The sequence below is a fragment of the Boleophthalmus pectinirostris genome, unplaced genomic scaffold, assembly GCF_026225935.1.
Source record: "Boleophthalmus pectinirostris isolate CB_2022bp ecotype Guang Dong unplaced genomic scaffold, ASM2622593v1 HiC_scaffold_10, whole genome shotgun sequence".
Classification (NCBI taxonomy): Eukaryota; Metazoa; Chordata; class Actinopteri; order Gobiiformes; family Gobiidae; genus Boleophthalmus; species Boleophthalmus pectinirostris.
In genome coordinates this window covers 30,671,785-30,686,952 of record NW_026570971.1, presented here as the reverse complement: position 1 = coordinate 30,686,952, position 15,168 = coordinate 30,671,785, and the positions used below count along the sequence as shown (strand labels likewise).

General features: G+C 37.8%; 1 protein-coding gene across 3 annotated transcripts in view; it reads left to right on the top strand.

The window, feature by feature from the left end:
- Positions 1-11,312, top strand: part of LOC110163869 (ovarian cancer G-protein coupled receptor 1) — a 75,139-nt gene extending 63,827 nt beyond the window's left edge. For all 3 annotated transcript variants that reach the window (XM_055154302.1, XM_055154311.1, XM_055154306.1), the window contains exons 6-8: positions 458-680; positions 3,922-4,102; positions 6,029-11,312. In XM_055154302.1, the coding sequence (XP_055010277.1) occupies positions 458-680; positions 3,922-4,102; positions 6,029-6,435 (811 nt within the window). In that variant the 3' untranslated portion in view covers positions 6,436-11,312. The remainder of the gene's footprint in view (positions 1-457; positions 681-3,921; positions 4,103-6,028) is intronic.
- Positions 11,313-15,168: the final 3,856 nt, after the last annotated feature.

The following is a 15,168-nucleotide window of genomic DNA, read 5'->3' as shown; positions in this document are numbered from 1 at the left end:
TAATTCTGAAAATCAAATTTGTAGATGTTTTGAGAAATACAGTACCTACTCTTGTATTTAAATTGAAAAGTATAATATGCAGGAACTTTTAAGTAAGGCAAAAATGTAATTAATTAAACACTTTTAAACATTTTTTTTTTTTTTTTTTTTTTTACTTTAACCATCATTGCCAACTCTTTTTTATAAATATTTTTTATTAAGGAATCATAGTATCTATACAAGATTTCCAGATCACATTTTTTCCTTTATGGTACATTTTTCATATTTGCAAACCCACCATCATAATAAGAAATGTCGAACCCAGATATTATCAAAAACTAAGTGAAGGCAAACAATTAAAAAATAAAAAAGTAGAAGTAAAAGAGAGAGAAGAGAAAAGAAGAGAAGTGAAAATTGCCTTTAGTTGCAATATATAAACTCTAACATTGACAACTTTTTATCCAATGTTTGTCTTCAGATTCACATCCCTGCGGTCCATGCGCGCCGCCTGGCTCGTCAGCGCCATCATCTGGTTGAAGGAGATCGCTGTGGGCGTCGTGTTCTTCAGACATAAAGAACTGAGCCGAGACCGAACCAACCAGTCCGTGTGTTTCGAGCACTACCCCATGCAGCCCTGGGAGTATCCAATCAACTATTATCGCTTTGTGGTGGGGTTCACCCTCCCGTTGGCCATCCTGCTGGTGAGAAGGTGTTATGTAATACGTTTATGCAGCTAAAGGGACTCTGACTTGGTTTAGGTTTGTTTCGTAGAGGTGGGTTTGTAGGCTACAGTGCAAGTGAAATGAGTAAAAGAAGCAGAAAGGGCCCATATTACCCTGTTTTCTGAGCTATGTTATAATGTTTCCTCATGTTTCCTGTTTTGTTTCATTCACATGTTTAACACACAAACCTTACATACTTCTATCAAACTGAAAACACTCTGTTACACCTTGTGATGTCATATGTTAATACAAGAAGAGCTTCACTGTGTTTTTAACGCCAAACTTCAAACTACTAGAATCATTTGGATAATTTCAGCCCTGGAATTTCTCTACTAAACTAAAGGTGAAGGCTACCAGTTATCTTAAGAACTACTACTACATGACATCACTAGGTGGAACAGAGCATTTTGAGCTTTGGGGATGTAGACAGACAAATAAAAAGGATTACTCAAACTTGTGTGAATGAAACAAAACAAATTGAGGTATGTTTTTGATGAGGTAACAGCATTATAACGTGTCTTAAAACTCACGTGAATCAATTTTGCATAATATAGGACCTTTAAAGTCTGAAGGGAAGTTCTATTGCACATAACTCCTTTACAATTCTACCTTGGTTTGCTTTGTTATGAACCATTTAATTCAGTAGTAGAAACGTTACTACTCATTGTACTCAAGCTACTTTTGAAACAGTTTGCAAACCTTTCTCTTCTAGCTTGTCCAGAAAAAAAATCACTTCACAATTAAAAAATACTTCTAATCTATACTTAAGTACCCGAGTATGAAAAGTGCATAATTAATAAGGTGAGGTAATCATTCCCTCAAAATTCATTTTCTGTATTTGACCCAGACTTCAGTGACGCTGGGGCAACCTGTCAGGAGCAGTGCATCTCCAGATCTTGAGCTTGTCTTGGTCAGGACTACTTTAAAATTTGACCTAGTGTGGTGTGCATGTTTTGGGTTGATAAGGGAAACCGAATAAGGATGTAACAATAACTGTCTATTGTTTTGGTTCCTGTAATCAAAAATAAAATGAGTAAACTTAGTGGCATGAGCAGTTATCGTACGATAGCAGTAGCTCACTCATTATCTGAGGTACCAGAGAGGATTCTGTTAACCAGACTTGAGCCATATCTGTACTCCACAGCTAATCAGTTTGGCTTTAAGCATGGCCATGACACTGACACACGTATCTTTGCGTTGAAGGAAATGCTGGATAAATATAATTTCCAGGGGTCCACTATATTCATGTGTTTTCTGGACACTTCTTAAGCGTTTCATCAAATTAACCATGGAAAATTGTTCATTCAGGGTCAGTGATGGAGTTCGCCAGGGTGGAGTCTTGTCTCCTCTTCTGGTTAATATTTCTGTTGATGACCTGTCTGTACATGTTGGATGTAAAACTGGATGTTTTGGACATTATCTGTACAACCATCTAATGTATGCAGATGATCTAGTAGAGCTATGGCCTCACAGTGCAGGGCTGCAGCAGCTTCTAAATATCTGCTCCCAGTTTAGCTTTGAACATGACATTAAGTACAATGCTCTGAAATGTCACATTATGATTGCAAAAACAAAAGAGGATAAAAGCTATCTTTTCCTGTTTTCTCTGTGTGTGAGTGCCCTCCAACTCACAGCTGAGATCAGATATTTAGGACATGATGTCACCAGTGACCTCTCTGGTGACAGAGTCTGTATAGGCAGCAGTCAGTGTAAGCTTTATGGCTTTATATGGCCAAAATGCTGCCCGCATGTTCTCCATGTGCTTCAGTGATGTCAAAGTAAAATATCGAGATATCGCATCATCAGAAGTCTCTCAGTAATATCGCTGGCCTTCACAATATAATGACTCACAAATCTCTTAAATTAAATTCATTGCCATGTTGCAGCAAAAGCTAAAAAACAGAGGGAACTACATAGACCATAATCCTTTGCTCTGTTACAATGCAGAATACATGAAGAAATAACTTTTAATAACTAGCACGTTCAAATCTTAATTCTTTGGATTATGACAGTAATAAAGTACCAAAGTCTTGTTAAGGCTTGTTAAAAAGGAAAAAGTAGCATTCACAATTTTGTTGCATCCGCAAACAATAAATATCATACTGTGAGATGCATATTGTAGAAATATAGTACCACAAGATTTAGATATGGTTACGTTCCTAAAATTGAAGTACTCAAACAGAAATGGGGACAAAAATGTAAACTCCACACAGAAAGGTCTGGGTCTTCTTAAGGGTGAAGTATAGTTCTGCGTCGACTCGCACGCACTGCCACCATCACCTTATTGCCCTCATTTTTGATTTATAGGTCTGCGTCAAGGTCTATGCACTGCAAAGTAATTCACTGCCAAAATAGATTCACCATTAGTACAATATCCCTCTGTCACAGAAAGAACACATATATTCCAGTGAGTCGTGTCCTTTTTAAACCCTCACGCTCTCCTCGGGGTCACATTGACCCAAAGAAACATTTTTTTCCTTCCCACTCTCTTGGGGCGGGTCAGTCAGACCCAAAAATGTATTTTCTCGCCTGGTGAAAATTTATTTGAAAATAAATTGTTGGGATTGATTGACCTGCCCCAAGAGAGCGGGAAGGAAAAAAAAAATTCTTTGGGACAATGTGACCCCGAGGAGAGCGTGAGGGTTTATGCCCGACAGAAGCTGACCGCGTCAGGGCACAAGGAGCGAGCTGTTTTTTTGAGTGCTTAGTTTATGCAAGTTAGCCATGCGGTTTTAAGTTTCGTTTCTGTAAAATGTAAACACATATGTGCAAAGCTCCATTAAACACATGACTTCTCAATGTATATTGAAAGAAAGGAAAGCCAAGTACAGAAGTGTATGTAGTGTGGTGGTAGGGACAACCAATCACAGCCCTTATTGTCTGCGTCGCTTCCCCTGCTGTTTGCGTCGTTTCAACGCATAATTAGAACATTTCGGAGGTGCACGTTGGTCGATACAGACTCTCTACGTAGGGGGTTCACGTCGATGCAGACTGTTTATATCGTGACACATACAATTTGAAGCTGGACCATAAATTGGCCTTCACAGTGAAGCACTCAGCCATCGTAGTTATACATTTTTGTAGTGTTTTTTTGGTTCATTACTTTTAGATCTATTTGAGTTATGCTGATACATCCCAAATGAAGGTAAACTACATGATATATTTGGCACATGTACATGTGTTCACTGTGTGTATATGTTTGTGTATGTCTTTACCCCAGATCTCGTACCTGTGCGTTCTCCGGGCTGTGGGGCGCAGTGCTGGGACCCTCCCCGATCAGAAGTCCAGGATCCGACAGCTCGTCAGTAGCACCATCCTCATCTTCCTCGTGTGTTTCTCTCCTTACCACGTGTTCCTGCTTGTGCGCACCCTGCTGGAGAGAGACTGCAACTTCATCACAGGTAATGAGTTAAGATTCACGACATTTTAATCTGCAATCTGATGTCAGAGTTTCTTTTCTCTTCTTTTTGTATTTATAATTGTGATAATTTGAGTGTACACCCAGCCCATTAATAACAAAATAAACAAAGACAAAACAAAAATATAACTAACTCACATGCAAACAGAAGGAATTAAAGTAAAAAATTAAATAAATAAATTGATGCCAGAATTTATGATGGAGAGCAGTGGCCTTTAGTACTCTAAGAAATAACAAAAAATCCATAAATATTGAATTACCAAAAAAAATAAAATAAATAATAATAATCTAATCATTATTTTGGCTACAAAGACTCTTTTTAAGCTTTTTGGTCATTGTAGTCTTTTTCACTGCAGTAGCTCAGGGAGATGCTATTTTTGGCACGCTGTCAAATAACTGTCAAACTCACAAACTCGTATCTGGCAACATGCCCTGACTAATGATTATAGCTCTGTTCTGCAGCTGTTGCAAAATTCTCTGTGTTAGGAATGCAAATTTTACCACTGAAAAGAATTGTAAGCAAAAATTAGATTTTTTTATTTTAAATTCATACACATGCTCGATGTGTGTTGTAAAGGTAGACAGTAGCTCAGTGGGTAGAGAGTTTGTCCACTGATCTGAAGGTTGGTGGGTGAAATCTTGCTCTGGAAACATCATTGGCTGAACGATCAGATCCACTGACCCACGGGTTGGCGGGACGATTCCACCTCCCACAGATGAATGCTGTTGTTGTGTCTTTGGGCAAGACACTTAACCCACCTCACACCCAGTGTTTGTGTACATTGATGTGTGAATGTGTGTGTGAATGGGTTCCTTGATATAAAGAGCTTTAAGTGCCTTGAAGATGGAAAATCACTCTATAAAAATGTGACCATAGAGAGATTCACATCAAATACAGCTTTTACTGTAACAACTGCAGTGCTAATTTATTTGCTATAAAAACATTGGCCATAATCACCAAGTTGTTTATATAATTTAGTGTTATGGTTCTCAAGATGATTATCTAATGAGAAAGCAGAATGAGCCTCACATGAGTCTCTCATTTGTGTTGCCAGTTTCAGTGCTGAAATGCAGTTGGTTTAAACCTAGAATGCCTCTCTGATCTGAATGGTCGCTACCTAAACCCCTAGCCTGATTCGTCAGCCGGTTTCCATGAAGTGAAACCATCTGACCTCGCAGCATTAGGATTCGTTCGCTCGACAGTTGACGGGTATTTTTTTAATTTAACCAATTGCAGTTATTTGGTCGAGACATGTGTAATGCGCCAGAACGCTCAGTGGTGTCCAAGTAATTGCCAGCTTCACAGCTCTTCGCTGATTGGCCGGTGCGCTGTCTACCACTTCCGGGGTTCTTGCAAACCGTCTAGTGTATTCAGATTACTGACCTAGTCGCTGGAGAGAAATTAAATTGAGCAGAGTGAGAATACATGTTTTTCCAGTGTATTTTTTAGCAATAAAAACACGTTGTTTTTTTTTTTTTTTCACAAATCAATTAAATGATAGATGAAGATAGGTAACTTTAACGCCATACTGTGGAACTTTACAAGTAATATGCAACAACATCTCAATGGAGAAAGGAGCAAGTGTCATTGTATATTATTTATGTTAAACTACTAAATATAGTTTGAAAAAAGGAAAATAAAAGAAAAATATGCATCAAAAGTACTGATTTGTTGCTGGGAGGGAATGAGAGGGTGGGAGGGATGAGGTTGAGGATTATTGTTGGAGTACACAAGGAACACTATTTTGGTTAAGCTCTCTGCTGATTTGCTATTTTTCTGTACCCCTTTATTTTATTTCAGATATATCCGCTCTCCCCCATGTACGAAAAGAAAGGAAAAGAAAAGCGTTATTGATTTGTTGAACTTTCTCAAACTCTTAATTCGGATCTTTTTCATTATGTTTTCCAGGTATATTCAACTATTACCACATGTCTCTGCTCCTGACCAGTCTGAACTGCGTGGCGGACCCGGCGTTGTATTGTTTCGTCAGTGAAAGTGCTCGCCGTGGGATCTACAAGGCCCTGCTCCACCCCGCTTCCAAACTCCTCTGCTGCTGCCGTCGTTGCGGAAACGCCAGCCCCGGCAACCCCCCGTCCGACTCCCAGGAGGTTGCCACGGACGACCACAACGGGCATCCCACGGTTACGCTGCTCACCCACACCAGTACGATGAACAACAGAAAAGTGAAAACGGATAATTCCATAAAACACACGATTTTAGTCTCGCAAAATGATGAGAAAACTTTAATATCATTGACCGAGCAAAGCTGTAAATATATCACAAATGGAGAAGGGAAAAATACAGGCTTGGTTTAAATAAAGTTAAAGGTGCGCTATGGAACTTTTCTGGTGCTTGTCTCCATGGAGATGTCATTACTTTGTCTGCATGTTCCACAGTATGACATTAAACTTAACAATTATGTCTTTATTCCATTACTGGTGATTTTATTGTTCAGAAATACCTTGAAAAATAAGCATTCTTACTCTAACAGTCACCTCTCCGCAGATCTGACCTGTAACTTGGCCTTATGATGTCAACTATGACATGTCTATTTTGTTTTGAATGCCTGTCTCTGTCCTTTTGCTGTGAACTGTGCGTTGCAACACTGGAATTCCCCCATTGGGAAAAATCAAGCTATCTTATCTGAACTGCTTGTCAAATAGGTTTAATGCCATACTGTGGAACATTACATGCAAATAAATCAAATCTCCATGGACACGAGTAGCTCTGGCATACCCCAAACAGTAAAGTTACACAGTGCTCCTTTAAGAAGTTAAGATTAAAGGTCCTATATTACACAATATTGACTCTTATTAAATTGAAGCCATGTCATATTGTTGTTACCTCATCAAAAAAAAATAACTGGAGTTGTGTTTTGTTTCATTCACACATGAGTAACACTTTATTATTACCGTATTTTTCGGACTACAAGTCGCACTTTTTTTGGTTTTGGGTGTTTCCTGCGACTTATACACCGGTGCGACTTAAGCATTAACATTTTCAGACTGACAGGCGCAAGAGGCTCTAGTCTTGTGTATCAGTTTTCTGCGCACGTCTCCTGCAGAAAGAGCCGCTGTGCTGCTGCAAGTAGTGAAATATGCAGCAGAAAACTGTAATTAAGCAGCAGAAAGAAAGTTTGGAGTGAACGAGAAACTTGTGAGGGATTGGCGAAAGGCACGAATGGAGAACACAGCTTCACAGTAACCGGGAGGGTGCACCATGTGACTTTCCTGGAGGTCACTGGATGGACTGACAAAGCCTGAACTTCCACCAACCAACCAAAGTTACACAGAGTTGCTCAGAAGTGACACAGAGGATGAAGAATTCAATGGATTCAATGGATTCAGTGATTTGGAGTGAGATGGAGAGTTTGGTAAACTTATGTTATGTTGTTTAAGCTCTAGTTATCTGAATAATTGTTAATATGTTATGTTAACATATTAACACCTATTCAGTCTGTTGTTCTCTGTTCTGTTGTTATTACTATAACTTGCCTTTCAAGATAAAATGTCGGTTCCTGGTCCCTGATTTCATAAAATAAATTTCCCCCATAAAGTGGAAGTTATAGTCCGGTGCGACTTATATGTTTTTTAATTCTTCATTAAGCATTTTTTGGCTGGTGCGACTTACACTCTGGAGCGACTTATTGTCCGAAAAATACGGTAGTTAATCTACACCTCCACAGCTCAAAATGCTCTGTTCCACCTTGTGATGTCATGAAGCGGTAGTTTCCAAGTTAACAGCTTCTTTTTACCTTTAGTCATTAGAGATTAGCAATGAAACAAAACACAACTCCAGGTACGTTTTTGAGGAGGAAACATTCTAAAAGATCATGACATAGAGTAATATGGGCCCTTTAAGTAAGACATTATTTGAAATGTGTTCTCTATTTAAATCTTCAACTTGAGTCAGGATCTTGGTCAGGACTATATAAGCTGGAAAATGTGCCTATTGTGCATGTTTTTCATTGACGGGAGACCTGGAGCATCCTAGGAAAACCAACCTGGACACACGGAGAACATGCAACTTCCACACAGAAAGACCATCTCATAGTCCAGCCCCAGGATCCTCTTGCTGTGAGGAGACAATGCTAACCACTCTGCCACTGCACAATACTTAAGCTTATGAAAATGAACAATGTTGTACTATGAACAGCTTTCAAGATGTTGGAACAATTTTGACGACTTTTTTCCCATTCAAAGGATATAATATTTTGGTTTAAATCGTGAATCGTTATGGCAACGTTCCTCATTTTCTATCATTCCGAAAACCACGGATGGGACATTAACAAACATCAAATATATTACGACTGGAGAAGAAAAAAACACATGCATGGTTTGAATGGACAACTTCATCTGACCATCGTTTTCAATCTTCCAGCTGCTACATCGCTTCTTTGGGATTGCCCATCGATGCATGTTGGCAGGATTTAACGCCAGATGCCCTTCCATTTGCAACCAGAACACGCGCTGTGATTAGAGTGGACGATGTGCGCGAAGTGTCTTGCCGAAGGACGCAACGGCAGCATGTATATTTGATCGATGTTCGGACCAGACACTCCAGTGGATCAAACTCTATGGCAGCTTATGCACTCAGCTGTATGGGGTTGTATGAACGGTGTTATGAGTTTACATCAAAATACACACACAGGCCTGTAAAGTTACTCAAATTATTCAAATGTTTTTAATTAACTTTAAAAAATTTATGAACACACACAGATAAAGTACATAAGCTGGTACTATCAAATGACAAAAGAGTGAGGCAAAGAATTTAAAGGTACAGTTTGGAGATAGTAAGTCAAACCACAATTCCATGGAAATAAAATTAAACTATACTTTTCCAAGGAGACAGATATGGAGTTAGATATGTTTTATGCCATGCTGAGGAATATTATAGCCAAAGGAACAAATTACCATGGATACAAGCAAAGCAGGCCTTCCTCCAGGGAAAATAAGAGTCAGGTTTGTGGAGATGCAAGCCCACTCACAGCCCAGAGTGCAATAAACGCAACCAACATGAAAAAATATTTTAGTTAAAGCTAAAAAATGCCATACTATGGCCTTTAAAACTAAAGAATTAGTCTGGGATTGGTCATATTGATCAGTTTTGTAGTTAAAACAAAACATTAAATATCATATTGGACATCAGATACAATGGGCTAACTAAAATAATCACTCAAATAAGTAATAAAATAAGTAAATAAAAATAAGTACATAAATACAGTTAGTCACTATAATAAAACTAATTACAAGGAGTAAACATTAAAATACACTTGATTCAGGCATAAAGTAAAGAAGGATCAGCTGCCAGTTCTTAGTGTTGAAGTGACTCCATTTGAGTCTGTATCATAATCATGGTTTTCTACTGAGCCTGCCGTGTTACAAAAGACAGGAAATGCCTCCAAAAGTTAAATAAAGGTTTATAAAAGGTAAATCATTCTTGTAATGACCCCTCAGTGTTTAAAGTGCAGGGTTCAGCAGTTTACTCGTGTTTGTAAACTTTAACAGAGGCTCTTAAAAAGTGGAGTGTTGCAATAGTAAAGCTACTGTGCTCTGAAATGAACTTGAAGCACGGAGAGGAGGGCGGTTACTCACTGCAAACCAGGTTCTGTGAGTGGAGCAGAGGTGGGGAGTAGCCAAAAATTGTTTTCAAGTATGAGAAACATTACTTCAAAATAATATTACTCAAGTAGAAGTATAAAGTTGTGAGTATTTAATGCTCAAGTCCAGAGTAAAACATATGTGGAAAAACAGTGCCGATACTGAACATTTTGATGAACTTATATTGTAGTTCATAGTGCAATATATTAATCAGTCAATTCAATGATGTTTGCATTTTAAGTAATGGACAAATCTTCAAACATGGGTGAGTTCACATTTCAGAATATCTGAATTTGAAACTGAACTAACCTAGGACTCAAGCAGAAGTAGAACAGGATCAAACCAAGTCTATATCGGGACTAAACTAGGAGCCTTTTCACAATGACTGAACATTTTGATGAATCGGATATCATTCCCAAGATCCTGGTTTAGCTGATATCTTAGGGAAAAGCAATACTCAAGTAAGACTAACTTAAAAAGTAACTGTCATAACATCTGATTTATGTTTTGAAGTAAATGTCATTGGAAGGATGAAACATTAAAATAATGCACAAAGTCTGGTATTTTCAAAGAACAGACACACACATTTGAAAAATTAAACCATATGTGATGGAGCGGTGCAAAAAACCCCAAAATTCAAATCATTTCATTATTGTCACATAAAGCTTTTGTCACTTTCTTACTCACTTACTCACAGTGGGAAGAGTCACCAAAACTTTTACTCAAGTAATGAGTAATACAAATATTACTATTATTATTAGAAAAGGACTCTGAAAAGTACAATTCTTTATTAAGTTACTCAAGTAAATGTACCTGAGAACTACCCACCTCCTCCACACAGAACTGAAATAACATGGGAATAAATTGAAATGAAATTTAGTTAAAATTTCTTTTATAAATATGACCAAATTTTGAACTGTTGAAGCCATTTTTTCTACAATTAGCATAAAGAAGACTGGAATATTATGCAGGCCTGTTTGTATTTTTTAAGTAGTGAATTTGTTAACAATGCAGAAGAGTGATTTTTGACCAATTTGACATCTGAATTTGCAGTATTTATTAAGCACTTGATTTACTTCAGTATTCAAATTAAATGTGCATTGTGTAACTTTTCTGGATTTTCTACATAGAGATGTTATTGCTTTGTCTGAAATGTTTCACAGTATGGTATTAAACCTTTGTATCTTCATGGAGATCAAACTAGACCAAGTTACAGGTCAGATCTGTGGAGAGGCAACCCCGCTCACAGTCATAATGCCTGTTTTTCTAGGTATTTTTAAGCTATAAAACCACTTATAAATGAATAAATGTAAAGTAGTGGTGTTTAATGTCATACTGTGGAACATTTCAGGCAAAGCAGAAACAAACAAGTGATGGACCCCCAACCAAAAAGTTACATTATAGTGCACCTTTAAAGTATCAGTATTAACTTATATTATTAGTGCAATATATTAATCAGTCAATTCAATGGTGTTTGCTTTTTAAAGGGACAGTTTGGAATTTTGGACATAGGACCTCATTTCCTAGTGAGTCAGAGTGTTGGAGACGTGTGGAGACACTTTTAAATATTCCATCCAGTCCTTGTATTTGCAGAGGTCACTGGTGCTAGACTAGTGCATGTCAATGGCCATAGTTCTCCTGCCACTAAAAACAGTCTTACCCACTCCACAAAACACCCAAAGAAAATCTATTATTACACCAGACTGTCCATGTGAAATGTCTGTGTTGTGCTGAAGTAAAACTAACCTCGCATTTGAAGGATTTATGTCTGAGCAGCAGCAGTGAGTTGTACTTCCTGATAGAAAGCTCAGCAGCGGTGGACTGATATATGAGAAAATAGTCCCTCAACATGCGACGATTTATGCAATGCAAGGTTAGTTTTATTTCAAACATTATTCTATCATCCTCCATCCTCCTCCCCTCACCTATAGTTATGAGCTCTGGGTAATGACTGTAAGGATGAGAATGAAGTTTCCTCCACCGGGTGGCTGGGCGCTCCCTTAGAGACAGGGTGAGGAGCTCAGTCACACGGGAGGAGCTCGGAGTAAAGCCGCTGCTCCTCCACGTTGAGAGGAGCCAGTTGAGGTGGCTCGGGCATCTGTTCCGGATGCCTCCTGGGCGCCTTCCTCAGGAGGTGTTCTGGGCATGTCCCACCGGGAGGAAGCCCCGGGTCAGGGTTAGTCTCTCAGCTGGCCTGGAAATGCCTTGGCGTCCCCCCCGGAGGAGCTGGAGGACATGTCTGGGGTGAAGGAAGTGTGGGAGTCCCTGCTTAGACTGCTGCCCCCTCTACCCGGCTCCGGATAAGCAGGAAGAAAATGAATGGATTATTCTATCAACACAGACACTCATATCAACAGTCTGGTGTAATAATAGTTTTGTTTCAGGTGTTTTGTGGAGTGGGTAAGACTGTTTTTAGTGGCAGGAGAACTATGGCCATTGACATGCACTAGTCTAGCACCAGCGACCTCTGCAAATACAAGGACTGGATGGAATATTTTAAAATGTGTCTCCACACGTCTCCAACAATCAGGGCCTCATTTCCTAGTGAGCCAATGTCCAAAATTCCTAACTTTAAGTAATGGAAAAAACTTCAAACATGGGTGAGTTCACATTTCAGAATATATTTGAAACTAAACTAACCTAGGACTCGACCAGGACTAAACCAGGAGCCTTTTCACAGTGATTGAACAGCGCAGAGTCAGTTCAGAAATCCCCCTTTAACTGTGTGATGCAAAAACAATTATTTATTTTATTCACTTAATCCACAGGAAATATTCAGAATAACAAATAAATGCAGATATTAAAGGTTCTGTACTACGCAAAATTGACTCTTGTGAGCTTTAGGCCAGGTTATAACGTTGCTACACAGATGAGAAAATGGCATAATAAGGGCCCTTTAACGGTTTGGTGGTCAGGTATCAGGTCAGGTTTTCATTATAAAGAAGGGAAATATATAAAATGTTTACATGAGAAAAAATACACACAACTATAAAGTGTCATTTTCAATAATAAGATGTCACAGTTAAAAATGAATCTGGTCTAAATAAAACGTATCATTGTATTAAGTCTGAGGTTTACTTGATAATGTTAAATGTGTATGTATGGTGCAGTATTTGATGTGAATGAATGACAAGAAACTATGCTATCATAATATATATTTTGTTACTATGGCAACATCACATTACACTGTAAAAATATGTCTACATGATTTAAATTGACTAAGAATATTCATTTAGATTTGAGTAGTTTGACTAGTTTATTTGACATACTGTTTTAACAAAGTGTATTTTCAGTTCTTACGGGTAATTGTTTTATAGTTTCACATATTTTTTTATACTTTGCTTGGACAGAATTATGTTGAAATAAAAAATATATATATTTACTTATCCAAACTAGTCAAAACTACTTAAAATTGAAATTATTGTGTGTAATTCTAGTAATTATAATTCTTCTGGACTTTTATTTTTGCAGTGTGAGTGGCTGGTGGACATAAGTGAATGTGAAAATTGTTTTATATAAAAATATACAGTAAGAAGACATGTTTATTTGTGTGGTGTTTTTCTCTTGATCCGAATGTTAATCTTGATTTTTATTTCCTTTAAAGATGCACTATGTAACTTTTCTAATAGCAGGTCTCCCGTATCTGTGAAACTTCCCTCTTAAAGCAATGACATCTCCATAGAGACGAGCAGAAAAGTGACATAGTGTGCCTTTAGATGTGCAGTTTCTGATTAGTTTTGGTATATTTGTCAGTGGGTTAAGTTTAATTTTAACCTGAATTATAATGCTTTACGTAGCTAAATTATTTTTTATTTTTAACGATTTTTTGTTCATTTTTGTTGAGGAAATACCACTCTCCCATTTTCATTATTGCAGTGCACAAAACGTTAGAAGAACTATTGTCAAAATAAATGATTTAGTGGATTTTTTTCCACAAAGGAAGCACACACCAACTGTCAACAACTATCAGTTTAAAAACGGCTCATCTACCCAAAACTTAGACAGGAATTATTCTATCCTTTGAAATAAGGTGCATTGTATTTAAAAAGAATCATTCAGAATCACTAGAATAATTTAGGTTCATAGAGTAAATAAATCAAGTCAAAACTATTCAGATAACTTAAGTAACATTGTAAAGTGATTTTAAGTATTTTTACAGTGTAGATTTTCCTGTTTTTTTTGTTTTTTTTTCTTCTTCTGGGACTGTTGTGTGTGTGTTTTATTTTTGACAAACAGTAAACCTGACGCTGCTGTGGACTACTGAGTCAGAGCCGCCCCAGAGTCCCAGAGTCTGAAATGACCTTTAATGACAACTTCAGTCTGACTTCAGCACATTTCTACTCTCTGTTTACAAACTCACACGTACGGCTCAATTATTCATGTTCGTGGATTTAGAGAACATCAAGAACCAAAACTAAACCAGAATTATACCAGGAATAAACCAGGACTAAACCAAGATTTAACCAGGACTTAAGCATGACTAAACCAGGATCTAACCAAAAATATACAAGGATTAAACCAGGAATAAACCAGGACTAAACCAGGACTAAACCAACACTCAACCAAGACTTAACCAGGGCTATACCAGGACTAAACCAGGACTAAACCAGGACCAAACCAGGACCAAACCAGGCCTAAACCAAGACTTAACCAAGACTTCACCAGGGCTATACCAGGGATAAACCAGGACTAAACCAGCACCAAACCAAGACTTAACCAGGACTAAACAAAAAATAAACCAGGACAAAACAAAGACTAAACCAGGACTAAACCAATACTAAACCAAGACTTAACTAGGACTAAATCAGATTTATACCAGGACTAAACCAGGACTACACCAGGGCTAAACCAGGACTAAACCATGATTTAACCAGGACTAAACCAGGATTAACAAAGACTAAACCAGGACTAAATGAAGACTAAACAAAGACTAACGTAGGACTAAACCAGGACAAAATCTAGTCTTAAACAAGTCCAAAACAGAACTAAACTGAGCTACAACTAAACCCTGTCTACATTTAAATCATGACCAAACAGTAAAGTTACATAGTACACCTTTAATTATTTGACAGACGTTTAAAGAGTCTATTTTATATTGTTCTGAAATATGTTATAATGTTGTTTCCTCATCAACACTATATCAGGACTAAGCCAAAACTAAACCAAGACTTATCCAGGACTAAACCAGGACCAAACCAGAAGTATACAAGGACTGAACCAAACTGAATGTTATAATGTTGTTTCCTCATCACAAACAGACCTGAAGTTGTGTTTTGTTTCATTTACACGTTTAACACACAAACCCTGCAAATTTAGACTGCGTTCTTCTCTCAGACAGAAAACACCCTGTCCCACCTTGTGATGTCATGTGGTAATACAGGAAGCGCTTCACTGTGGTTTTAAACCCCATGCACCTTCACTATCATCTATAATCATTTGGATAATTTC